This window comes from Molothrus aeneus, chromosome 12, assembly GCF_037042795.1.
Source record: "Molothrus aeneus isolate 106 chromosome 12, BPBGC_Maene_1.0, whole genome shotgun sequence".
In the NCBI taxonomy this organism is placed as follows: domain Eukaryota; kingdom Metazoa; phylum Chordata; class Aves; order Passeriformes; family Icteridae; genus Molothrus; species Molothrus aeneus.
In genome coordinates, this window is record NC_089657.1 from 14,321,815 (window position 1) to 14,347,987 (window position 26,173).

General features: G+C 63.4%; 2 protein-coding genes across 2 annotated transcripts; one reads left to right on the forward strand and one right to left on the reverse strand.

The window, feature by feature from the left end:
• The first annotated feature begins 2,819 nt into the window (after positions 1–2,819).
• On the forward strand, positions 2,820–5,022 carry LOC136561555 (2'-5'-oligoadenylate synthase 1-like). The gene is made up of 6 exons (XM_066557912.1): positions 2,820–3,078; positions 3,248–3,542; positions 3,622–3,797; positions 3,878–4,116; positions 4,202–4,337; positions 4,420–5,022. Exons 1-6 carry the CDS (start codon positions 2,884–2,886, stop codon positions 4,945–4,947), a joined length of 1,569 nt encoding a protein of 522 aa, XP_066414009.1. The 5' UTR covers positions 2,820–2,883; the 3' UTR covers positions 4,948–5,022.
• A 1,210-nt stretch (positions 5,023–6,232) lies between these two features.
• SEMA3B (semaphorin 3B) lies at positions 6,233–9,927 on the reverse strand. The gene is made up of 16 exons (XM_066557911.1): positions 9,901–9,927; positions 9,758–9,820; positions 9,550–9,669; positions 9,382–9,475; positions 9,174–9,293; positions 8,715–8,860; positions 8,501–8,615; positions 8,355–8,424; positions 8,126–8,270; positions 7,798–8,017; positions 7,617–7,708; positions 7,401–7,442; positions 7,149–7,306; positions 6,977–7,032; positions 6,762–6,901; positions 6,233–6,673 (listed from the first exon to the last, which is right to left on the reverse strand). The coding sequence occupies exons 3-16, from the start codon at positions 9,658–9,660 to the stop codon at positions 6,233–6,235; spliced, it is 1,950 nt and encodes a 649-aa protein (XP_066414008.1). The 5' UTR covers positions 9,661–9,669; positions 9,758–9,820; positions 9,901–9,927.
• Between the last annotated feature and the right edge of the window lie 16,246 nt (positions 9,928–26,173).

Below are 26,173 nucleotides of genomic sequence, written 5' to 3' on the forward strand. Positions count from 1 at the left end.
CCTCCTGAGAGCGCCCCCACCATCTGCGCATGCGCCGCCGGAGCTGCCCGAGTCCCGTGTCCGTGTCCCTGTCCCTGTCCCTGTCCTTGTCCCTCTCCTTGTCCTTGCTCGCCTCCCTGCCCCTTTCTCTGACCCTCTCCCTGCCTTTCTCCCTGTCCAGGCGCTATGTTCATCCCTACTTCCTCAGTATCCCTGCCCGTATCGCTGCCCCTCTCCCCGTCCTGACGCTATCTTCGTCCCTGGTCCCTGATAGGAAAGACGGCTACTGATGTCTTTACAAACAATTCGATGGGTGAGGGTCTTTAGGAGAAATGGGTGTTCATGTCTTTCAAAGGGGTCTTAATATCTCTACTAAGCTCAAGCCACACAGGTTTGGTACAGAATCCAGACAGTTTGACTATAGCTCGAATTCCTGAACTTTAGGGCAATAGATAAAAGGGTCAGCACAAAGTCTATTGCAGAACTCAGCCTGAACTTCTGAATTTCAGAGGCAAATGACAGGTTTAAGGGCGGGAAACGTGGTGGGCGGTTCGGGAAGGCTGTACCTTTCTAGTACCTCAGCCAATGGGGAAAGGAAGAGGGCAACATGCAGCCGGGAGTTAGGATAAAAGGAGGCTGCATCCTGAACGTCGGGAGAGAAATTCCGTGTGGATTTGGCCCAGTGGAGTCTCTATTCAAACAAAGTTGCAGGACTGTTCTGCCCCTTTATGGACACTGGCTTCTCCTTATGTGATTTTCTGCACATGCCTGCCCTGTCTCTGTCCTGGCTCTATCTTCATCCCTGGCTCTATCACTATCCCTGCCTGTATCCCTTCTTCTGTCCCTGCCCCTGCCTGCATCTCATTAGGAAAATCTCATTCCCTAAGTAAAGTACCAATTAGTCTTTCTAGTATGAAATGGTTTGGCCCTTACTAAGATCTATATACCCCCTGTACTGCTGTACACTGCATAGCTGTGGTTGGGCAGGCAGGCAGATAAGGCCCACAGCCTGGGCCCTCCCACCATCTGGCCTCACAGATAAGTACCCCTTGGCATGGTGAGACTGACTCCAGAACGAGGAAAGAAGGATGCCAAAGCCACACAATTGCACTGGCTTTACAGAGCCATGGGGACAGCAGGTAATCTGCGGAGCCTTGTTGCACCCCAACACTTGAAGGGTGTGAGACCCACATGTGAACCACATTTGGGGTGCCTCAGTTTGGCTGGGACACCCCCTGGGTGAATAAAGAATGTCTCTTGTCATGCTCATCTTGGTGTCCTGGTCTTGCTCCTCAGGTGTGAAAGGTTCATGACACCTGTCCCTGCCCACAGCTCTGCCCCTGCCTGTAACCCTGTCCCCAGAGCTGGTCCCCTCCCTGCCTCTCCTCCTAATATCCCTGCCCCTGCCTGTATTCCTGCCTTGTTGTCACCCAATATCAGGGGACACCCATCCCTGCTCCTGCCTGCATCCCTGACCGTTTGCTGCTGCTGCCCATCACAACATCACAGAATTGGTAGGGACCTTTAAAGATCATCGAGTCCAACCCAGCCCTAGCACCTCAACTAAACCATGGCACATCCAGTCTTTTTTTAAACACATCCAGGGATGGTGACTCCACTACCTCCCTGGTGACTCCACCACCTCCCCAGTTCTTTATCACTCTTTCTGTAAAAAACCTTTTCCTAATATCCAATGTCTCTACTCCTGTCCTTGTCCCTGCTGTATCCCTGTAACACTGCCCATCTCTCCTCTGTTCCATCTGTACCCCTATCTCTGTCCCTGACCCGTATCTCCCTCTCATTCATATCCCTGCCCCTCCTGCTGCCCTTTCCCTGTCCCATCCTTGTCCCTATCCCTTCCCCTCCCTCCCTCTCTCCCTCTCCCCAGCCTCTGCCTGTCTCCTGCCCATGTCCTGACTCCCTGCCCCTTTTTGCTCCTGCCCCTATTCCCCTATTCCCCGTCCTGTTCCTCTTCCAGCCCCTGCTCCAGGAGCACACCCGTCTTTGCCTGCAGCCCCCGCCCATCCGCCTGGCCCCGAGCCGAGTTCCCAGGTATGTTTCTGTCATTTGGCTCTTCCCAGTTTATTTGGGCCACGGGGGCAGTCGCGGGCTCCTTCGCACTTTCGTTTCCAGCTTGGCAGAGCCAGAAACTGAAATTGTGTCGGGAACAGAAACCGAAACTCCCGATCTCCCAGCTTAAGGCAGCACGGGCTGCAACATCCTGCGCGTACTCCCTGCTGCCTCCTGCTCCCGGCATCGAGGGGCACCGGGGGCTCTGCTGATGCTGCACCGGCCGCATCCCAGTGCAGGGGAGGGCACAGCCTCCCTGGTGATGGAGGCTGTCCCACCGACGGTGCTGGCACCAGGAGCCTCGGTGAAACTGGCTATGTCTGCATCTCATTGCCTACAGCGATGCCGGGGCATCTGCTGGCACTGGTGACAGCCTCATTCCATTGCCCACCGTGGCACTGCCACACCTATTGCCCCTGCTCACACCATGGCACAGCGTGAGCCGTGTCCCAGCACTGGCTGTGCCCCAGCCCGGACACTGGGGCTCTGCCTTTCGGGGGAGACCCTGTGTCACCGAAGGCACCGGGGCTGTGAGCACCCCGGAGCCGGCCTGCAGGCTGCTGCCTCTCTGCCGCCGCCAGCCGAGCTGGATGTCAGGGTGACCCGCAGCCACTCCTGCCCCCTCCCAGCCCCCGCAGCGGTGGGGGGAGCAATCCCGGGGAAACGACCAGGGGCCACCTTAATTTCCCAGCGGTGACGCATCGGGGCGGTGGCCCGGGAAGGTTTAAAAGCTGCTGCAGATAGACGCAGCCTGTCGGGGTGGAGTGTTGTGGGCGGGAGGAGACGTAGGAGGCGGCAAGTCAGAAGAGAGCAAAGGGAGCGATACCTGTCAGCATGGATGTGGACCCGGCGGCATCCATGAACGGACTGAGAACAGTAACTGCCAAGGAGCTGGATGGCTGGATCGCCAGAACCCTGCAGCCCAGCCCAGAGTTCTCCATGCAGGTGAAGGGGACAGTGTGGCAAATCTGTGAATTCCTGAAGAGGAAGTGCTTTGAGGATAATATCCATGTCCAAAAGACCGTCAAGGTGAGTGCTGCCTGGCTTGGGGGCCAGCTGACACCCCTGCTGCCACCCTTCCCACTGTCCCATGCTCCAGCTCCCGCCCGGCCTCAGTTTCCCTTGGCAGCTCCAGGAGTGGTGGCAGCCGATCCTGGTGCTGGCAGTGGTGCTGAGCAAGCAGGGTCTCTCTCTGCAGGGTGGATCAGCAGGAAAGGGCACAGCTCTGAAGAACAACTCTGATGCTGATGTGGTGCTCTTCCTCAGCTGCTTACCCAGCTACAAGGACCAGAAGAACAACAGAAAGGAAATCCTGGATTTGATCATGATAAGGCTGAAGGACTGCAGGGAGAGCTTGCAGTTTGATGTGTGCATTGGTGAGCCCAGGTACAAAGGTCCTGGCAGCACACCACGCTCCCTCAGCCTTACTCTGTCCTCCCGGGAGACTGGAGAGTCCATTGATGTGGACATCCTGCCTGCCTATGATGCTTTGGGTAAGGGCTGCAGGCTGGCACAGGGACAGGCAGTGGTGTCAGTGCTGGGATGGCTCTCACCCTCCTTCTCACCCCACAGGGCAGGTGACCCAGGATGCCCCACCAAACCCAGAAGTGTATGTGAGGCTCCTGGATGCCTGCAGCCACCCTGGGGAGTTTTCCCCCTGCTTCACTGAGCTGCAGAAGATGTTTGTGAAGTATTACCCTGCCAAGCTGAAGGACCTCCTGCGCCTGGTCAAGTACTGGTACAAGGAGGTGAGGGCTGCCCAGCTTTCCCAGTTGCCAATAGACACCCATCCCAGCCAGCTCTCACCTCTATATGTTCTTCTCCCCAGCTGAATCTGCAGAACCCCAGTGCACATCTGCCCCCTAAGTATGCCCTGGAGCTGCTGACCATCTATGCCTGGGAGGAGGGCACAGGCTCCTCCAGCAACTTTGACATGGCTCAGGGCTTCCGCACAGTGCTGGAGCTGCTGGGCCGGCACCAGGACATCTGCATCTACTGGGAGAAGTACTACTCACTCCAGCACAGAGAGATTGGTGCCCACGTCAAGGGCTTGCTGTGCAGTCCCCGGTGAGGACCGTGCCCAGTGGGATTGTGCCTGCTGGCCCTGTGCCACTGCCCAGGGCTGACAGCAATGCCCACTCTGTGTTTGCAGCCCTGTCATCCTGGACCCTGCTGACCCCACAGGGATCCTGGGCCAAGATAAGAACTGGAACTTGATGGCACAGGCAGCGGCCATCTACTGCCGCTCACTGCCCTGCCTTGCAAACGTCCAGCCCTGGAATGTGAAGGTAAGGCTGCCTGAGCCTGTGAGCATCATGTCCCCCGCCCCATCCCTGCTGTCTTTGCCCACCCGCTCTCCTGTCCCTGCAGCCAGCCCGGCCCGTGACCATTGAGGTGATGCAGCTGTCAGGCACCAGGCTGACACAGCATGTCAGCCCCTACACCACCATCGGGCAGCTGAAGGACATGATCCACCAGAACTGGGGCATCTCACCATACACACAGCGCCTGGCACAGCAGGAGCCAGGCAGGAACAACATCACCCTACAGGACAGCGATACCCTGGCCACGCACGGCATCTTCTACAACACCACGCTGGTGCTGCTGCAGACCGAGCCCCAGAGGATGCAGGTCTTGGTCAAGGACGATAAGAACCGGACCACGACCTACACGGTGCTGCCCACTGACACTGTCCGACAGCTGAAGGAGCAGATCCAGGCCCGGCAGGGGCCCTCTGCCAACGAGCAGCGCCTGACCTATGGCTCCAGGGAGCTGCAGGACCAGCACAGGCTGGAGCACTACGACATCAGGCCCATGAGCACAATCTACATGCTTCTGCGGCTCCGAGGGGGTGCAGGCCCCCAGCTCCCCCAGCTCCCTGCCTGCTTGCCCTCCTGAGCATTGCCCTCAGCACCAGCCCATGTCCCTGTGTACCCTCCTGTCATGCTGGAAATAAATACTTACTAGATCCTTGTGCTGCTTGCTCTGTTGGGGACAGTGACAGGTGTCACATGGGGTAGTCAAAGGGGTTGGGGTCGCCAACACTTTGAGGGGGGACCTCAATGCCACAAGCTGCAGGGATGGCACAGGGACACAGAGGTGCAGTAAAGCAGTGCTCCCTGACCCCAGGGTGCTTGGTGGGGTGAAGGATGCAAGCCTTTTACCAGCTAGACCTCAGGAGAAAAAATAAGCTCCTTTATCTGCCTGCTCCTGCCTGCACCACTGCCTGCCTGTGCTCATGCTGGGGGGCAACCAGTGCTGGGACATGGTTTGTGCTGGTAGCATGGTGTCACTCACTGCAGACCGTGGGATTTGGCCAGTGCCGCCAGGGGTCCTGATGCCAGCACAGACAGCAGGAGGCAGCAGACTCCGAGGTCACCTTCGGTCACTGCCTTAATTGCTGCCTGCTGGCACCGGGGAAGTTTGGTTTTCATCTTCCAGAAAGCAAAGTGGAGCTGAAAGCACGGGGAGATGGAAGTCTGGGGAAATCCCATCAATCTTGGCAATGTCCCTGCAGGTCTTGTCTCCCCTCAGCCCTCCAGTGTCGACAGGCATCCCACCCCTCCAGGCTTGGGGTGCCAGAGTGGGTCTGTGCTGTGGGGCACCGGGCTGCCCCCGAGCACTTCTGCGGCTCTGGGTCAGACGCGGGAGCCTGGGCGGCTGAATCTGCTTTATTGCGCTCAATTAGTACAAGGTCCCCTGTGCCACTGTTCTACACCCAGAGCAGTGGGTGCCACCTTTATGCCCCCCAACATCTCCCCTTTATGCCCCCCTCCTCCTGCGTCCCACCAGTGCCTGTGCTGCCCCTCCGTGCTCCCACTGCTGCCCGTGGCCCTTTTGGAACCCGAGCGTGACCCTGCTGTGCCGTCCTCCCGCAGTGCCATGCTGGGGGGGGCACTGCCTGGCCCCGCAGTTTACATTCATAGTAACAGTCGTTAATAAATATTTCGGTGACTCTGCGATGCCGGCAGCCGGCTGGGTCCCCACCGGTGTTGGAGCTGGCGGCAAGGGCGGTCGGCAGCCCCTCGGGGGGCTGCTCAGGCCGGCTGCCCTCCTGCGGCCCCGGAGCTGCAGCCTCCCCCCGGCAGTGCCCCCGCAGTGCTGCCGGCAGGGCGGCCGAGGCCGTGCCCCACCTGCGGCCCCGCTCCTAGGCAGAGCCCGGCGCCCGGGGCCGGCCCCCGGGTCACCAGGGGGATGCGCTGCGGGGCCCCCGCTCTGCCCGCGGCCCCTCGTGGGTGCGCCGGCGGCGGGCCCTGCGCGGCTCCTCGCCCTGCCCGCGGCCGGGGGGCCCGGCGGGACTGCGGGCCGGTGCCGGGGGTCTGCCCCGGCTCCACAGCCTCTGGCACACCTTGTCCGTGGCTCCCAGCGGCGGGCGCTCCACCAGCTGGAGGAAGTCCCGGTACCAGACCTTGCGGCCGGGGATCCCGGCGGCGAGCTGGGGGTCTCCGGCAGACGCCACGCCCGTGGCCTGCCAGGCGCCGATCACCTCCAGGGAGAGCCGCAGCAGGGGCTGGGTGAAGCCGTGCTCGGTGGCGTGGCAGAGGTAGAGGCCGGCGTCGGAGCGCTGCACGCTGCGCAGCAGGACACCCCGCTCCGTCCGCACCACCCGCTCGTCCATCTGCACCTGCAGTACCCGCGGGGATGGCCGGTCAGCTCGGCACGGCACGGCACGGCACGGCCCCACCGGCCATACCTGGCCAAGGAGAGCCTACCTCTCGCTGGGGATCATTCAGAGTGCGCTGGTATGTCCAGAGGATGTGGGCTTGCAGGGATTTGGGGATGCACTCCAGAAAGACGGTGCTTCCCTCTACCCCGTAGAGTTGCTTCTGGGGCACGGTGTGCCGCCTGGGATCTGCAGGGACACAGCCTGGCTGTCAGCCCCCACCACGGCAGGGCAGCCCCAGACTCGGGCTGGCTCCCAGCTCACCTTCAGAGCAGAGCACGTTGGGGTCACCATTGCGGACGTCCTGCCGGCGGAAACGCCTGTGGGAGGGCGATGGAGGAGCAGGGGCTGCACAGCCTGACCTGTGCTCCTCACCATGGCCTCGGGGCAGGCTGGCTGCCCCAGCACTGCATCCCCAGCACGGCATGGCGCCTACCTCTTGGTGTTGGGCACGTAGCGGGTGCAGGTGTTGCCATCCCAGGCGCAGTATGGGTCCCGGGCCAGGCAGCACTCGGCACAGGCTTTGCCATAGGCACTGCAGCGGTGCAGGGGCAGCTGGGCCAGCGCTGTGGTTGAGCCAGCGTAGAGCTGATGCTGGGGGAAGAGCAGAGCTGAGCACCCCCGTGCTGTGGCACGGGGCTAGGCAGAGCCATGGTGGACCTGGGAATGCCCAGGGGTCCCCCCTTACCCGCTTGGAGGAGAGCTGCAGGCTGATGACGGGGGAGGAATCCTGTGGGCAGAGCATGGGCAGGAGTTAAGGGTGCATGGGGCAGCCTAAAGATGCAGCATCCTGGCTCCCACATCCTGGGCAGCTGCAGTGCCCTGGCACAACCCAGAGCATGGACAGCACATGGGGATGCTGCAGGGAAGTCTGACTGGTGGGATGTGGAACCCTGACCCTCACCTGGAAGACCTGCAGCTCCTCCAGCAGCAGCGGCTCCATGCGGTGCCAGCTCTCCTTGGGCACTGAGACCACTTTCAGCACTGTGCCCACATCTGCAGGCAGGGAGGGGTGAGGCCACGGGTCCCAGCCCCAGCATCTCCCCGCTCTCCCTCACTGCCCCATCCCTAGGGTCACCACGTGCCTGTGCCAATGAAGAGGACGTCGTAGTGGCCATCAGCAGCGGTGACACGGTCCACAGCTATGCGGGTGAAAGTGTAGGGCACAGTGGCTTGCAGGAACAGGGGGCGCTGGCCATGGGGCAAGACAGGGTTATACATCAGTGGGTGGTGACGGGCAAACTGGATCACCTCATCTGGGAAGTCCTTGGTGGAGCCAAAGGTGCCGAAGGTTTTGCTGGGGCACTGCAGGGAGACAGCACTGGCTAAACGGGGTCTCACAGCCCACTGTCCCCACCCCACCTAGTGACATCCCACTGGTGGCAGCAGCCAGGACACCTCTACTTCACATACCATGCCAGGGCGGGGGTATGGCACACGGCCCTGGTATGACACCCACTGGTAGTTGGGACCTTCCTTGTGCGCAAAGGGGCCCAGGAAAGCCCGGCGGATGTCAGCCATGGTGTAGACACAGACAGCTGAGCCTTGGAAAACAGAGCTGGTGGGAGAGAGAGGGGAAAGATGTGAGGGGGGAAGGGGGGCACCACTGGGTGTGTGCAGGGTCCTGGGGAAGGGGCTTGACCTGGAGGTGGAGAAGATGGCGTAGATCAGAGGGTTGCGCTTGTCTCTTGTCTGCAACAGGAAAACATCCCCTGCAAGCAGGGAAGGCATCAGTGCTGCAGTGCTGCCCACAGCTACACTGCTGGGGTCACATCCCCGTTCACTCACGGAGCTCATCAAAGTGGGTGTCTGCCCCGTCGGGCCCTGGCACAGCGCACACCAGCCGAGCCTTCAGGAATGTCGTCCACTTGTTCACCAGGCTGCGCTGCCCGCCCATGTCGTTCTGCCAGGGCAAGGAGGACGCCGGTGTCAGCAGCAGCAGCAGCAGGTGGCACCCCTGGGCACCCTGGCCCCCAGCCCCCCTGCCTGTGCACGCTCTCACCCGGCAGATTTGGCCGATGCGGGCGAAGCTGGTCTTGCCCAGCCCCTGCTGCCGTTCCACCGCCGTCTCACGGAAGAAGAAGTAGATCTTGTCATCATCTGGGTCCTCACTCTCTGGCACCAAAAAAACGGCCACGAACTTGGGCTCTGGGGACAGAAGGGTGGTGCTTCCAATGCCTCCACTGGCTGTGCTCCCCAGGGACCCTGGAGTACCTGCTGGGGTCCCAGGGGAGGGAGCAGAACCAGCCCTGCCCAGCTGCAGAGCAGAGGCAGGGTGAGAACGGGAATCCACCAGACATTGAGGGTCTGGCGGCAACATATGAACCCCTGAAATCACCCTCTGGAGGCAGTGAACACATATCTGAGCCTGAAGGAGTCCTTGCCCTGATGCCTCCAGGCAACAGCACTGCCACTGCCAGTGGCCCCCCTGGCGCCCACCCTCCCAGTGCCCAGCACTGACCGTTGAGCCAGCGAGAGTCGTGCTGCTCCGTGCGGATGGAGGGACGCCGGCCCAGGCTGCGGAAGATGGTAAAGTCACGGCCCATCAGATCGGTGGCCACCCCAGAGTAGAGCTCCTCGCCTGGCAGGCACCGAGGGAAGTGTTATAGGGGCCCCCCCGGCACCCCTGTGCCACGCTGCACCCAGCGCCAGGCTCAGAATGCCCTTACCCACAAGGACAGAGGCAGCTGTGTGCCGGGGGTCATACGGGCTCTTCCCCTTGCCATCCTCAATGTGGTGGGGGTCCAGCTTGAAAACGGGCTCCTGGAGAGGGGTAAGGATGGGAGGTGGGCAGGTGGCAGCAGCTGGAGGCTGTGGTGGTGCCAGGGGAGGCTCACTTCTGCATGCTGGCCAGCCTCGATGAAGGCACAGACTGGGTGGAAGGCACCAGTGCCACAGGCGTACAGGTGGGTCCGGTTGTAGGGGTGCAGGATCTTCACAAAGTTCATGCACTCTGCCTGGGGATGGAGGGAATGAAGGGTGAGGTAGTGCTGGGGCAGATCCCTGGTGTAGTCCTGGCATCCCACAACGCTCCCCACCACTCACAGTGATGTCCTTGCCGGCCCAGTTGCATTCTTCCCTCCATTCCACAGGAGCCGGCCAGTAGATCTGCGGGTGGAGAAGGGGATGCTCACCGCACCTGGAGCACCCCGCACTGCCCCACCAGCGTGGTCCCCCCGCCCCGTTACCTTCCTGCCCCGCTGGCTGATGTCATCCAGGGCCAAAGAGAGGAGGTGGTTCTTGGCGCCCACGAAGAGACGGCCGCGCTCCTCATCCAGCAGCAGGGCCTCGTAGCAGCAGGAGTGCTCCAGCGAGAAGTGGTGCAGCCCATGGCGAGCCCGCAGCTCTGCCGGGACCCAGCGGCACTGCTCAGCCCTGCCCCGCCACTGCCTGTCCATCTCCACTGCCCCGGACACGCTCCGAGGCAGCCCGGGTCAGGCCACGGCCCCCTGCCATGCCATCCCCTCCCCCAAACCTGTCCCACTGGCTTGACTAGGTTCACCAAGCCCTTGCCTGCCCAGCATTCTTCCCCATGCCAGCCCCACACCCGTCCCCGTGTCCCCCGAGACTCATCCCCAAAGCGCTCAGCAGCGATTCCCATGCCCTCGGCACCCATCTCCGCACCGCTCACCCGGCAGCGGGGGAGAAAGGGCCATTCCCTGCCCCGCGGAGCTAATCCCACCGTGGCGGGAACAAACAGCCCTTTGTCAGGCTGCGAGGAGAGCTCTTGCTGAGCCCTGCCGCTGGACAAAGCCCCCTGCGCCGTGCTGGAGCCCCTGGAGTGGCCGGTCGGGACACGGCAGCAGCTCTCCAGCTGGCACAACATTCCCAACAGGTATGGCACAGCTGAGGCCAGGGAGTGCCACCATGGTGCACACAGGGATGGAGCACCTCTGCCTGCACATGCCGGGGGCTGGGAGCGAGGTCCCAAGCACAGGCATGGCCCCAAGGACAGGCAGGTGGCCCTGGCGGGGCTGGCATCAGGTAAGGAACAGTGCCAACACCTGATAGCCCGCGGGGAGGGCGGCGGCAGCGCTAGGGACGTGTCCCTGCTGGGGCTTGCACCCACCGCACCGTGCTGCCCCCCAGGATCCTCCCGTCCCTCTGATGATGCTGGCTGTGCTGACACGGAACCAGTGCGCCCAGAGCTGACCCCACACCCCCACCTTGCCCGTGTCCCGTGCTCACCGGGGAAGGACAGCTTGAGGCGGGGGGTGGCAGCGGCCGGGGGCCGGCCCGCGGCGAGCCCGCGCAGCAGGAGCAGGAGCAGGAGCAGCGTGCGGCTCATGGCCGGGGTCTGGCTGGTGGCGCCGCGGCTGGGGCAGAGAAACAAGACCTCAGCTCGGGTTACAGCCCCCTCCCCACAGCCCCCAGACCACGATCCCTCCCCGATGCTGCCGAGTGTCTGCAGAGCCTTGAGCATCAGCACAGGGCAACTCCAGGCACGGCACAAGGGGATCCCCCACTGGGCTCGACCTCGTTGTTGGAGGGGATGCGAGCCAGCAACGTCCCTCCCTATTTTAAAGTCCCCATTAATCTAATCCCAAGCATAATGGGCTTCAGAAACACTGCTCCTGCCCGTGGGGAAACAGAGGCAGCCCAGCCAAGCAGCATCCAGCCTTGCCCATGCCTGTCTGAGCCCATCAGCAGGAGGGTGCCGGGCTCTGCCCATTCCTGCCTGCAAGCACGGAGCTGTGCTATAGGAATGGGGACAAGGACAGAGCAACCACCGAAGTGGTGGCAACCAGATAGAGCATGTTTGGCAGTCAGTGGGCTCCTGAGCACTGGGCAAGCTGTCCACGATGGTAGTCAGGGGGTCCCATGCCTCAGTTTCCCCCACTGCTACAGCCCCACCATTAGTCCTTGGCCTTTCTTGTACCACCATGCAAATGGGAGCAGGATTTGGGGACTCTGGCTGAGCAGGTGCCCACAATAACCAGAGGGGCCTATGCTGGTGTGTCTGCCACTCTGATGGGTGCACACCACGAGGTAGGAAAGTCCTCCTCTGACTCTGGCAGCAGCACCTCTCCCCTGGAGAGTGGGAGGTGATGGTTATCAGGGCACTGTGCCAGAACACAGATCCCACCTTGCCTCTTGGCCATTCTGCAGTGCCTTGTGCAAGGCACAGACTGAGCCAGGCAGATCATCAGCCCCTGTAGGTTTCACCCGTGGCACAGCCACTGGGGTCTCACCAGGACACCGGTGACAACAAAAGCCCCACCACAGCCGCGGGGCTCGGTGCAATCACCCCAGGCTCAGCTACCCTGCCTGAGCTGGGAGCTGGTGGATGCTGGCCAGGAGGGTCACGTACACACGGCACGGAAGGGGCTCCTGCGGGCAGGGCAGCCCCCTCCAGGCTGGCCGGTGAGCCCGGGGCGGGCAGCGGGCAGGGCCTGGCTGGGCGCAGAGCCGGGTACGGCTGCCCGGTGTCCCGGCACGAAGGCGGTCGGCGCTAATGGCATTTACAGAGGCGCCGGGATGAGGCGCGGGACCCGCCGGGCTCTGGCAGCCCCGACGGCTGCCGCCGGCGGGGCCGTGCCGGGGCACGGGGGGCTCCCGCCTGCCCTCACTGGCCGAGCGGCCGGGGCAGACTCCCGGGCACGGACCCGCGTGGCTCCGACCCGGCTGGCACGGGGGGCGGGCGAGGGGCGGGCAGCAGCGGCAGCACCACAGACCCTCGGTGCCAACCCTGGCAGATCCAGCCCGCGAAACTCCCCGTGCCAACCCCGACGCCAGCCCTCCGGTGCCCTCCGCTGCCGGAGGGGACACGGACCCCGCCGCGAGCCCCCAATACCAGCACGGGGCGCCCCCCCCGACGGCAGCGCAGAGACCCCGTCACCCCGGGACACTCCCCGGCCACCCCCGTACCCTGCCGGCCCTCGGCCCCCGGCACCCACCTGTGTCCCGGCTCGGCTCGGTCCGGCCCGGCCCCGCCCGCCGCGTCCTCCGGGAGGGAGCGGGGGGCGGCCCCGCGGGGCGGGGCGGGGCGGGGCCGGGGGCGCGCACAGGGACACGCGCACGAGTGTGCGAGCACACGCTCACGAACGGACACGCGGGCACCTCACACATGTACACACACACACACACACACACACACGCACAGGCGAACACCCGCGGCCCCTCACATACACACACACACACACACACACACACACACAGAGCCGTGCTGCCACCCCAGTGGCCCGGGGTGACACCCCCGGTGACACGCACGGGGACACCCACGGTGACATCCGCGGCCCCCGGGGCAGAGCTGAGGATGCCAAGCTCAGCACACGCGTGGCTCAGCCCACGAGAGGTGCCGGGGCTCCCCCCTCGCCGGGACAGGCACTTGCTTGCCCGAGCGTGGGGGCCGGGGCGGGGGGTGCCGGGGCCGTACCGGGGGTACCGGGGGCCGGTCCCGCGCCCCGCTCAGCTGCAGCCCAGATGTCTGGCCCGGGCCCAGCCCGGAGCAAACAAAATTCCTCCGCTGCCTCCCATTTTCCAGCTGCCGCTGCCAAGAATAGCAAGTGCCGAGTGGTGCCGGCAGCGGGGCCACGCGTGCCTCGGCGGGCAGGGCTCGGGGCGGGTGAACACGAGCTGCCTTGGGGGCCGCACCTGCCTCGCTCTCCCCGTGCCCCTGACTGTCCCTACCTGCGGGTGCAGGAGTGCAGGAAGGCAGGTGCGGAATGCGTGGGGAGGCAGGGCTGCAGGCAGGGCTGCAGACTGTGCAGGCAGGTGCAGGGTGAGCAGCAGTGCGGGCAGAAGCGGGTGCGGGCAGGTGCGGGCAGTGGGTGCCAGCAGGCAGCGAGCACAGGTGGGCTGGCAGGGAGTGCGGGCGGCCGGCAGCGGGTGCGGGCAGGTCAGGTGCAGGTGCAGGCACAGGCAGGCAGTGAGTTCAGCAGGAAGCCAGAGCCGTGCAGTAGGCAGAAGCTGTGCCAGGCAGGGTGCCCGGGAAATGCCCTTCTGTCCCAGCGCCAGTAACCCTCGTGCTGCCAGCCCTGGAACTCTGGCATGCTGGCAGGCTCTGTTCCAGCACCACAACTTGCTCTTCTCCTGGCTGTGCCACGGTGCTGAGTGGCATTCGGCCGAGCCCAGCCCAGCCCAGCCCAGCTTTATGGGCAGTAAGGAGGATAGAGACAGCGAGGGGACGGGCGGAGCAGCAGAGGAGCTGGCACCGGTACGGCAGGGGTTACTCTGCTGTAAGACTCTGACCAGGCACCAGCAGGACTTTGGGTTGGGTGGCCCCCACACGGGCAAGGCGTCCCTGTGCCTACTGTTACCAGGACGGCGCTGAGATGGTGGAGGCAAGGATATCGTGCCCAGCCCTGCACAATGGCACCTTCCTGTGCTATTCCAGCACCGTGCCTCAGTTTCCCTTCACCCAGTTGGAACTTTTCCAACTACCGCCACTCCCGGCAAGCGTGGCGAGGTGACCAGGTGACGTCACCATCGCCCCAGCCCTGGAGCCCTGAGGGGACCTTGCTGGGAGCGGCTCCGCCTGGAGAAACCATCAAGCGTCAGGAGGGCCGGGCTTCCATCCCGGAACAAACGGCGCGGGAGGGATGCGCCACGTCGCCCGCCGGCCACCCCTTCCCGCCCCACGGGGTGTTCCTGGCCAGCCCCGGAGGCTCTGGCCGCTGGCACGGTGACGGTCCCCATGTGGAATGGGCATCCCGCCCTCATCCCCGCGCTCCGCAGCCCGCGGAAGGTTTCACAGCCAGGTGCCGGTGGCCTGGCTCCCCGCCAGCGCGGGGGTGTCGCTGCCGACGGCACCAGCAGGTGCTGCCGCTCTCGCTCTTTGATCCCGACCCTGCCGCTGGCAGATCCGCACCCGGGGATCGCTGCCTCGGCCAAATCTCCCCCGGCGGTTCCGGCTCCGGCAAGCATCTGTAGCTCGGCCGGCAGCGCCCGGGCCCCCGGCGGTGTCAGCGGGAGGAAACGGCTCCTCTGCACCTCCGCAGGGCCCAGGGGCGGCACCGCAGCAGGCACCGGCCAAGGCTCCGGCATCTCCCGTGCCGGGGCTGAGCCAGCAGGGCATGGGAGGTATCCGTGCCATCGAACGGGTGACCAGGACCACCGGCTGCTGGATACCCTGCATGCAGGGAGGAGGGCTGGGGCTGGCATCCACTAGCCCTCAGGATGGGTACAAATCCTGCATCCCAAATGGGAGTGGTACGTCACCAGAAGAACCCCTGTGATTCTGTGGGGCGATTCCCCCAAGGGTGCTACAGGGTGGTCCCCCATGTCCCTGGGGCCCAGAGAGCTTCCCTCTGCCCGGGTGGAGCCATCATGGCTGAGGACACAGAAATCCATGGGTCCAAGGGTCAGGGTGAGCTGTACCATGACAGCTGGTGCCATAGGCATCCCTGTGACACATGGGCTGGGCACGGCACTGCTCCCCAGCCAAGAGATGTGTTTGTGCAGCAGGGTGGCCTTTGCCAGCACTGCCAGTGACACTGCCAACTCGTCACAGGGGAGGAGAGTGGCATCCTCACCCCAGCCTACACCCATGACCTGAGCACAGGGATATGCTGCTCGAGCTAGTCTCCCCTGGGTCTGGACACCCCAAAAAACTGCTGGTGATTTGTGATGGTGCTAAAGATGTGGCTTTAGGACTTCTTTGGGAGTCTGTCTATGTTGGTCCACATCCATAACCTTGGGCCATGAGATGGCATCAGGCCTTGCATGGCTGCCACATTCCTGGTACACAGGAAGGATGTGCTAGGCAGGGGACAGAGCTCATGGCATCCCAAGTGGGCCAGCATGAGGGCTTGGCTGGAAGCAAGCAAATGTGCCTGAGACAGCTGCATCCTTGTAGCACAGCATGCAGGCAATGTCCCAGGGCGACACCAGCTCTGGGTTCACACCCTGTCTGTGGATACACCCTGACCTTATGTCCACCCCCCATCACAGCAGGCTGGTGAGACCCCAGCCTCAGGGACCCCAGTGGCCCCAGTGCATTCCTGCTGGGATTAGGTACCGGCTCCCGGCAGTGCCATGCTGGTGTAGCCCAGCTAATCCCTTTTTAATTGTCCCAACCCTGTTCTGGACTGATCTGGGCTGCACAGGGAATGGGGGCGTTGTGTGCACCCCAGTGCCTGAGCACCTGTGGGGTGCTGCCATCGTTTGTCCTTTCTGTGGCACCAAGCCATAGGTACATGGGAACCTTTGGGGTGGTGATGAAGAAGGGGATGTGCATCCTTCATGTGCAGGGCAGTGGCCTTTTGGAAAGGGAAAGGGAGGGATCCTGGTCCTATAGGATCCTATCCTCCTGACCCAAGATGACCATTTGTCCTTGGCTTCGTGTCTGCCAGCAGCCAGGCTCTGGGACAGGCAGAGGGGCCATGTGCCCTGCACTGAAAACCACCAAAGCTCCTCAAAGCCATACGTGGGGCAGGAGGAGGACACCCAGGCTTTGTGCCACCATGCAAGCACTCTCCCCACCCCAGGAGAAGGGCAGTGGGAGATGCTGGCTGAGTCCCCCTGCCTGCTGTCCTGCCCACGTCCCTTTGGCCCTGCCCTGAGCCACACCAACCAGTGGCATCCAGCTCCTTAGGCTTTAAAAATAGGCTGGTGTCCCTGCCATGGGGTCAGTAATTTTAGCCAGGGTGTGTCTTGTTGAGAAGCATGCTGATCCATTCATCTTCTCCTGCTGGCCCCGCTGCATCCACACACAGGGCTGATGTCAGCCCCTCACTGCCCACTTGCTCCTCCCTGCCCCGGGGCAAAGCAGTACAGCCATGGCCACCTTGGGCACAGGCAATGCCTGGTGGGATGGTGAGGGTGGGGAAGAGAGGACGGGGGTGTCCAGCTGCCCCCCGAGCCTGCCTGCTCCCCATTGTGGGCATCTTGCCCCCAAAGCTGGTGGCAGCAGGGAGCACAGCATTCCATGGCACCCAGCAGCACCCAGACAGGCAGTGGTGGAGCAGTCCCGGCACCCTGCCCTCTCCTCTCACCCTGCTCCTCTCACCCTGGACCCCAGCACAACAGGCCCTTCAGCTTGCCTCCCACGGTGCTCCCGGGGGGCTGTGCCGGCTGGGAAGGCTGCGGGGGCCGCCACCGAGCATAATGGGGCCATTGAGGGCCGAGCCGGCACGGCACAATGGGGCCTTGTGTGCTGGCCCCGCTCCCGCTCCTGCCCAGCCCCGTGCCCAGCCGCGGGACACCCCCTTTGCCCATCGCCCCGGGGCTCACCCAGGTGCCAAGCCCTGCCTGACCCAGCCAGTGAGTACCGCCAAGGAGCAGCAGGTGGGAGGCCACCAGGGGAGCTCCCCTTCCATAAACCAGTGCCCAGGGAAGGAGCACTGCTTGGGAAACTTCCCAGCATGGTGCTGCTCACCCCTGCCACCCCTGCTGGGACAGGGCTTGGGGTTCCTGCTCAGCTGTGGGGTGACAGGAACAAGGAGGTGGCACCCGCCCAGTGATGCCTTCACTTCCCTCTCAGCACCACGTCCGAACCCGCTGGCACCCGGTACCCACTGCGGGGACGCAGGGACCTCACAGCTTCCCTGGGAACTCCATTGTCCCAGGTCCCCAACGCCACAGCCCCCGGCCAGCCCGGCGCCCCGAACCCATCTCACCTGCTGTGCTGCAGCAGGGGGCTCTGCCGGAGCTCGCCTGCCTCCTCGCCCCGCGGGTCAGCTGGGCTCTGGCTGCCGCCGGCTCTTTAAACCCCAAATCCCCGGTGCTGGGCGCCAGTCCCGCCGGCGGCGGGGGTGGAGGGAGGGGATGCAAAGCCCCGGTCCTGCTCCCGGGGCCGGCACCAACAAAAGGCAACTGTGTCGTGTGTCCTCCCTCTGCACCCAAGGACCTGCCTGGCCGCTTGGGAACAGCCCCTCGGGAGCCCAGGGCTTTCGGGGTGCTGCCACCCCCTCTGCCTGCGCTGGAAAGGGAAAAGAGGTGCGAGCAAGCCTAGGAATCCCGATCACAGCCGCGGTACATCCCGATGTCCCCACGCACCCGCTCCTGCCTGCTCGGTCCTGTTCCTGCCTTGGAGGAGTGCCAGGATGAAGGCACTCATCACCGTCCCGGTGCCTCATCTGCTCCGGCAAAGTCCAGCCCAGCCGGGCTGGAGGGGGAGGAAGGGGATGTGGCTGCTGCCATGGTGCCGGTTCTGGGGGGACCCACACCCCGGAACCCCCATAGCTGCCGTGGGCCCGGGGGAAGCAGCCCTGCGGTCCGAAGGCCGAGCAGCCGGTGACGCCTCATTAATGCGGGGTAAATGTGTAACAAGTTCTCGGCTGGGCTGGGGCCGTTTGAGCCGCATGACTTCTCCTGCCTTCCCGGCATCCTGGGAGCAGAGGATTGAGTGGCTCTACCGCAGGAAGAACCACTCAGCCAGGGAAGGAGGGAGGAGGAAAGTCCGTGTCGTGGCTGGACACGCTGGGGTACCCAGAGCTGGCTGGGTGGAGCAGAGTGGGCAGCGCTGGGCTGGGCTGGGCACAAGCCCATTGCTGGAGGGACAGGATGATCTCAGCCCGTGTGCCCTCCAAGAGGGCATGAGGTGAGAGAGCAAGGGAGCAAGGCTTTGTTCAGCAGTGCCTCTCAGCGTGGGAAGCAATGGGCACCATTTTGATAAAAAACAAAACAGGAAATTCCATCTGGAGGCAAGGGAATGTGTTTTTCTTCTGTGGCAGTGGCCAGGTGCTGACACGGCTGTGCCAGAGGCTGCAGAGCATCCAGCCACGAGGATCTGTGCCCAAGCAGTCGGCACCAGCTGAGCCCCTCCTGCCGAGGGGTGGGCTCAGGACAGCCGGGGACTCTGCCAATACTGTGTCAGCCCCAGCCTCCCTCCTGGCAGCGGTGAGCATGCAGGTGGAGAGGGGCTGGAGCACATGATCCTGGGATGTCAGTGCCCCCATAGGGCTGGGCTTTTAGCATGTTGTCCCTGAAGTGACAGTGGATCACTGTGCTGTGCCATGTGGTACCAGGTGAAACCCCAGAGCACCTCACAGTGTTGGGCTCCATGGAAAGCACTGGGGTGGCCAGAGGCCTCAGGAAACAGATGGCACCCACTGAAGATGTGTGAGGCAGCAGGGCCGCCATTGCCCGTGGGATAGATGAGGGACTGGGGCTGTCCCACAGAGGGGCTCGTGGAGTTCTAGGGTGCACGTGGGGGGAGAGGGCTTCTAGGGGCACACATCTGAGGGAACGTGGGCTGGAGTCACACGGGTGTGACAAGGCAGGGGGTGCTGGGGAAGCCCCAGTGGGAGCTGGATGCAGGCACAGAGCAGGCAGATGCGGGCAGGGTGCGGGCAGTGGGCAAGCAGGGGGTGGGAGGGGGCAGGCAGTGGGTGGGCAGGCAGGGCATGGGCAGTGGGCAGGGTGGGCAGGCAGGGCGTGGGTAGTGGGCAGGGTGTGTGCAGGGCGTGGGCAGTGGGCAGGGTGTGTGCAGGGTGTGTGCAGGGCATGGGCGGTGGGCAGGGTGTGTGCAGGGTGTGTGCAGGGTGTGGGCAGTGAGCAGGGTGTGTGCAGGGCGTGGGCGGTGGGCAGGGTGTGTGCAGGGTGTGCACAGGGTATGGGCAGTGAGCAGGGTGTGCACAGGGCATGGGCAGTGAGCAGGGTGTGCACAGGGCATGGGCAGTGAGCAGGGTGTGTGCAGGGTGTGCACAGGGTATGGGCAGTGAGCAGGGTGTGCACAGGGCATGGGCAGTGAGCAGGGTGTGTGCAGGGTGTGCACAGGGTATGGGCAGTGAGCAGGGTGTGCACAGGGCATGGGCAGTGAGCAGGGTGTGCGCAGGGCATGGGCGGTGGGCAGGGTGTGCGCAGGGCATGGGCAGTGAGCAGGGTGTGTGCAGGGTGTGGGCAGTGAGCAGGGTGTGCGCAGGGTGTGGGCAGTGAGCGGGCAGTCGGCAGCCGGGTGTGGGCAGGGCGTGAGGAGCGGGCAGGGCGTGGGCCCGGCTGTGCCGCCGGCGGCCGCCAGAGGGCGGTGGCGCAGCGGTGCCGGCCCTGCTCGCTCCGCCCGCGCTCCCCGCTGCCCCCGGCGCTCCCCGCTGCCCCCGCTGCCCCCGGCCCTTCCTGCTGTTCCCCGCTGCCCCCGGCGCTCCCGGGCAGGGCATCGCCAGCCCACAGAGTCACGGGACCGCCATGTCCCGCGTGGGTGGTGTGGGGTCACCAACGCCATGCCCGTCCCTCCAGCCGGTGGGAACCGGGAGCGGCTGGCCGGTGATGGGGATGGAGGGGCCGGTACTGCCGTAGCACCGCGCTGACCTTGCCGGCGGCAGAGCGGGAGCGGGCAGCGCTCTAGGCAGATCCGGCGGAGCTGGAGCAGCCGCCCGTGGCCTGGCACCCATGGCCTGACCTTCCCAGGGACAGCTGGGGGCCGAGAGGGCAGCTGGGGGCCTGTATCCCCATCCCCACCCTGCGATGGTGTCGCCGTTGTGTCACCGTTGTGCCACCGTTGTGCCACGGTGGCTGCTCCTGCTGGTGATGGCATTCCCCATCCCATCCCATCACTCATCTGTGCTTCCTGCCACCCACCGGGCTGGTGGAGCGTGGGTGGGGCTGCTCACGGGCAGGGTGGGGGTCCCAGCAGTGCCACGGAGCGGGTGGTAGGACTTTGGGTGATGTGGGATGTGCCCAGGGGAATGGGGCTGGAGCTGGCCTCAGGTATCCCCCTGGCATCTGGTGGAACTGGGGTGGCTCTCCAACAGAGGAGCTCTGGGAAGGGTGCCAGGGGGACTTCTGTGAAACACCATGCTCTATGGGTGGGAAAAGGTTTCAGGGCTGTGGGGGAAACATGTGAGGTGGCTGGGCAAGGTCATGGCACGTGCCCTGGGCTTGTGCTGGCCTCCTGCCACCAAGCAGCTGGCCCCAGCCAGGCTGCAGCCCCCGGGACTGGCCCAGCCCCATGGCAAACAGGGCTGAATTGGGCGAGCTGACCCTTGGACTGGGCGAGGAGGGACGACCCTGTGCCCAGGGCCAGTGGTCACAGTGCCACCCTGGCTGTACCTCACTTCTCCTGTTGGGGACAGCCCCTCTGCCAGCACGGTGGGTGCTGATCCCGGTTTCTGTTTCCTCCTCCTGGCTCAACCCCTGCAGCCCCGGGCTCACTCCTGGCTGTGGGGCAGGTGGGTGGGTACCATTGCCCCCCTGGCAGCACCAGGCAGAGCAGGGTGGCAGAGCTGGGTGGCAGAGCTGGGGGACAGAGCTGGGGGACAGAGCTGGGTGGCAGAGCAGGGTGGCAGAGCTGGGGGACAGAGCTGGGTGGCAGAGCTGGGGGACAGAGCTGGGTGGCAGAGCTGGGTGGCAGAGCAGGGTGGCAGAGCTGGGTGGCAGAGCTGGGTGGCAGAGCTGGGGGACAGGAGCCCTGGCTGGGGGTGCCGGGGCTGGCCGCATGCCGGCGGTGGCAGGAGCTGGCCCGGGCTGTTTTGCTCTCTGTTTGCTCGGCCATGGGGACGGCCAGCAATGCGGATCAAGGCCGGCGTCCTTCGGGCAGCCAATTGTTGTACAGCTCGGAGGGGAGGGAGAGGGGCAGCTGCCCCTGGGCTTTCCCAACCCTGGAGAGGGCCACCATGCCAGCACTGCCCAGCCTGAAACAGCACCGCGTTTAGTCCACCCAAACACAAGGCTGGGTGGTGCCAGCAGGGACCCAGGGGTGCCTGCCAAGGCCCAGCTCCCCGGCTGCCCTCTGGCTGGGGCAGGCACCCCACATCCACCCCTGGGGCAGCTCAGGAGCCCCGGTGCTGTGGGACATGGCAGCCTCAGTCCTGCCAGCACCTCCTTTTGTGCTTCTCTGGCTGAATCCTTCCCCCTGATGGGCTATGAAAGGGCCTTTATCCCCTCTCCCGCTGGATCTCACCCGGCAGGAGCCTGTGGTGGACTGTCTAGCCCTGGGACTGACAGTCACCCCAGCCAGTGAAGGGGTTCAGGACAGCCCTGTGGGTGCCTCTGTAGGGAGCCAGAGCAGGCTGCCCTTTCACTGGGGCTGCAGGGACCAGATCTGCTCCTTGGTCAGCTCTGGACCGACCACAGCACCCTGGGGAGAGGAGGGACACGGCTGTGGCCACGTCTCCATTTTTGGCCCAGTTATAAATAACTCTAAACAGGGATGCTACAGTTGTCTGGGCTGAAAGGTGTCCCTGCTCCTCCCCTGCTCCCTGGTCCCCAGCTCCCCAGCCATCTGCCACCCTGCTGCCCAGGCCCTGGGCACTGTGCCTGGCATCCCCCAGGGGCTCCCAGCCAGCTCCACACTCCCTGACAGCTTGCAGGGAGCTTGGAGATGAACAGGAGAGCCCCTCCCCAGGGACTGGAGACCCCTCAACACTGCCCCACACTTCCTTGCTCTGCCCCATGCTGCACTGCTGGCATCACCTTGTGCCTCCTCAGAGGTTCTGGCAGCTGTCTGAGCTCCCTCCCTGTCCTCAGGAAGCCTGGGTGTCTGCAGTGTGGAATACTGAGCTCCCTGAGGCTTGGGGAGCTGATGGAAGGCAGCTCCCAGCCCAGAGAGACTCAGGCCCTGTGCACATGGGAGGGTTCCCCTGTGAGCAGGGGTCTCCCTGCAGAGTGGAGCCAAGTCACCATCCTGGGGGATAATTGCCAGATCACCCCTCCAGCAGCTGATGGAACCCAACATCTCTTTGCCCACCCAAGAGAAAATACTGCTGGCCCCATGTCTGCCTTTCCAGAGGGATGTGGGGAGCAACAGAGCCCAGCAATTGGGGTCACTGGGGAAACAAGCCAAGACTCAGGGGAGCTGGGCACTGGGTGATGGATGTTTCAGGAGCATCATGGCTACTTGGGTTTGTTTGGCTTGAAAGGCATTTGAAGGCATCCAAGTCCTTGCTAAATCCTTGCTTAATTACCTTAACAGCATTTAAGCCTTTACTGCAGGATTGTCAAGCCACAGAAACAAAGCCCCTGGCTCTGGTGGGGCTGTGGGTGCTGCCCGTGGGGATGGTGGGGACACAGCTGTCCAGTGTGGGTGGCAGAGTGGAGCAGGCTGCCAGCAGGTGCCAGCACCTCTGGAGGGAACTGAAGGGACAATTTCCCAATGCCAACAGCAACAGTTTATTCCCACACCTTATGGCTCAGGGCATCCTCCTGTCCACGGGTGCTCCCAAGCAGCCATGGTGCCTGATGGGTTGGAGCTGGGGGAGCCTGTGTAGGTCCCTCCAAACCCCTCAGTGGTGCAGGGAGAAGCACTGGGGTTACCCCGGGGCTCGTCCTGCAGCCCTTGGTTCCCAGATTGAGCGATTGAGCACAGAGATAACCCACCCTTCAGGTCTGCTGAGCAGTGCTTTGCTTCTGGCTTCTGTAAAGTTAATTGGTTTCGAGGTTCCAGGAACAAACGAAGGAGAAAAACCCACTCTGCGATGTGCGGGATCATTGAATGCTCTCTGGTGAGTTATAATTGCAAATCATGTTTTGAAATCACATTAACCAATTAGCCCGTGTTGTTGTTGTGCCCTGCCACGTGACAGCATGTGCCGCGAGGGAGGCAGCCAAGGGCGAGGCAGGGGGCACCAGCTGCTCCCCAGCACCTCTGTGTGCAGGCACAGGGACCAGCACCAGGCTGCCTCTGTGCAGGGAGGGCTGGGGTGAGCAAGGCTCCAGCCCTGGCCATGGCCTGGGGCAGGTGTCACTCTGGAGCCCACCCAGCCCGTGCTGCTGGCCACAGGCATCCCTCTCCTCTTACAGTCAGCATTCCTTTTGTGTCCCACCAGCTTCGTGGTTATGGCGTCAAGAGGGCAGTGGGGGTCTTGGAGCCCCTGTGTGTGCTGGCTCTATGTCCGTGGGTTGCCCAGGGATGCGGACCAGAGGCACCCACTGGAATGTTCCTGGAAAGGGCAAACTCTGGGACACTTCTTGCTCGAGAGGTCACAGTGGTGGTGAGGGGAGCGCTGCTTGGGCTGCAAATCTCAGCATTATCTCTGCCCTATCTTCCTGCCATCTGGGCTCTGGGAGCAGTGGGCAGTGGCAGGCAGCAGCAGGCAGCGGGCTCAGGGCTGGGGAGGAAGCCGAGCATGACAAGGAGAGCGTGTCCTGGCCATACACAGCACCCACTGCTCTGTGCCCGGCTCCTGGGCTGGCCTTGTCCCTGCTGTGGCATTTGAGGCCCAGGGTTTTATGGGTTCGCTTTAATCTCTGATCTCGAAGCACGGCTGAAGGATAAGAAATAGGGCAGCTTTTGGCTGGGGGGAATGGTGAGAAGGCAAAGCCCACGGGGGTGTGCTGAGGGCAAGGGCTCTGGCACAGCACTCGGCTCCCTGCCATTGGTGAGGCTGCTGGAGAGATGAGCCGTGCTGGGCCGTGCTCCCCTGAAGGCTCCTCACATACGGGAATCCGGCGTCAAACTTTCCAGCCAGCTGGAGAAAACCGCACGACTGCAATTTTGCAATCCACTGGAGCCCTGACACCAGCAGAGCCATTGGTGAGAGTGGCCAGAGCTGCGCTGGGAAAGCACTGTTGACCAGAGGGCCCAGGGGTTGAGAGCAGGGTCTTAGCCCACCCCTCTCATGGCTCCTCTCTGTGTTGCCAGCCTGGCTGCAGGAGCCTGCAGCTACTGTGTGCCAAGTGCTGGGACAGGCTTTGGGAGGTTCTGGGGACATCTTCACTCTCTTTTCCTCCTCACTGCTTTGATTTTCTGCAAAGCTTCAGCTTGACACAGTGGAGCCCTTGTCCTCTGCCCATCCGGAAAGTGAAAATACAGGTGAGGCTGTCACATGCTGGACAAGAGAGGGGACAGTACAAAGCAGACATGGCTGCTTTTGTGCCAATAGCAGGGGAAGGGCACTTGGAGGCTGGGAAGGAGCAGACAGCCTCCAAATCACTTCCCACAGGTCCTCCATCACGCTACCCCAGGGCAGTGGCTGCACCCTGTGCCACGGGCCCACAGTGCTGTCCCCAGGCCCAACACCTGTGCTGTGTTTGCTCACAGGGCGGGAGCTCCTGGCCGCCTTTTCCAGCCCGGGTGAGACGCGTGGCCGCCCAGCCCGGGACGTTTCTCCGCAGGTGCCACGTGGCTGCACCCGCCTTCACCAGAGCAGGGAAAGGGTTAAACTGATGGCTTGAGGCCAGCCATGCCCATCCTCTGGGTGCCTCTGGCTCCCCCGTCACACTGCCAAACCTGGCTGCCTCCAGTCCCCCGGCGTGCCAGCCAGCGCTGGTTCAGCACTTACGCATGCTGCTGTTATTAGAAATTAGTTAATGGATGTATGTCTGCAGCCAAAGGAGAGCGGCAGTAACAGGAGCCGCGGGATTGCCGGGAGCGGGAGGGCAGAGCTGCCACTGAATATTTAACATCCCTCGATGTCCAGGCGAGAGAGAGGGTGCCTCTTCTCCCGATGGCGACGCTCGCTGCTGGCTGGCAAAGCCGTTTCCATCCCAGGCTGCCCGAGGCTCCGCAAGGATTTATGAAAGATATGCATAACACAAATAAAACCTTCCAGCAGCGTGAGGAGCCATTCTGCCCATGCACAGCAGCTGGGCAGGGTTTGCAGTTCAGCACACTCCCAAGCATGGACCCCCAAAATTTTCCTCTGAAGCAAAAGCTGGGCAGGACAGAGGAACAGAGGAGCAGGAGGTAGTTTAGGGGTGGCTGACCTTGTAAAGGTACAGGGAATCTTTAGGGACACAGCTGGTGACTCCCCAGAGCTCATGGCTCTCCCTAAAGCATATGGGATGCACTTGGGAGAAATTTCTGCTTTGGGGAACTGGGGATTTGTTTCTTCATGAAAATACACATCTTTCAGCTCAAGTGGGGAGGTTTGATGGAGATTGGAGGAGGGGGCTGGCCTGTCCCAGTTACTGTGGGTCTAGTTGGGATGATTCCACATGAGTTGTTTCCTCCCAGTGTGCTGAGATGCTGGGGTGAGTACTGAGGGGGCAGCGGGTACCATGAGCAGGGCAGGCAGCTGGGCTGGCTTAACATGGGAGCAGCCTGAGCTTCCCAGGCCAGGGAGAGAATCTGCCTGAAGGAGTGCTGCTGGGTGACCTGTCCCTGTCCAAGACGGAGAAAACGCTGTGCCCACACTCAGCATGTACTGGATTTATCCCTTCAGGTAGATTAGAGTGACTGCCCCAGCCCTGCTTCTTTGGAAGGAGCCCCTGGCCTCCTGCCGGAGCCTCAGCAGCTGTAGGCAGGGATTCCCGGTGCGGTGTCAATACCTGGCAGGATAGGGATGCCCCATACAGTGATCGTGCCGTGAGGGGCACAGACACCTGGTGCCGTGTGCGGTGTGTGGGGATGCTGTGTGACTGCCCTGTTCCGGACAGGGCAGCGCCGCCTGGACACTGACGCTCAGAGGGGGATGATGCCTGATGCGGGGGTGATTCACTTGCGGGAGGTGATGCCCAGCGGACACTGGTGCCCGGCGGGGCGGCGATGCCCCGGGGGCGGCCGTGCCCAAGGAGCGGTGGTCCCGCCGGAGCGGGGCGGGGCGGGGCGGGGCAGGGGTCGGTCGATGCGGGGCGGTCGCTCCCGAGCGCTCCTCCCGTGCCCCGGCGGAGAGCAGATTGGGAGCCTTCGCACTGGGGGCGGGA

Coding starts and splice junctions, on each gene's coding strand:
- LOC136561555 (XM_066557912.1), top strand. CDS start 2,884: ATGGATGTGGACCCGGCGGCATCCATGAACGGACTGAGAACAGTAACT. Junction 3,543..3,621: donor GCCTGCCTATGATGCTTTGG/GTAAGGGCTGCA, acceptor CTCACCCCACAG/GGCAGGTGACCCAGGATGCC. Junction 4,338..4,419: donor TCCAGCCCTGGAATGTGAAG/GTAAGGCTGCCT, acceptor CTGTCCCTGCAG/CCAGCCCGGCCCGTGACCAT.
- SEMA3B (XM_066557911.1), bottom strand. CDS start 9,660: ATGAACTTTGTGAAGATCCTGCACCCCTACAACCGGACCCACCTGTAC. Junction 8,018..8,125: donor CATACCCCCGCCCTGGCATG/GTATGTGAAGTA, acceptor GTCTCCCTGCAG/TGCCCCAGCAAAACCTTCGG. Junction 7,443..7,616: donor AGGAGCTGCAGGTCTTCCAG/GTGAGGGTCAGG, acceptor CTCTGCCCACAG/GATTCCTCCCCCGTCATCAG.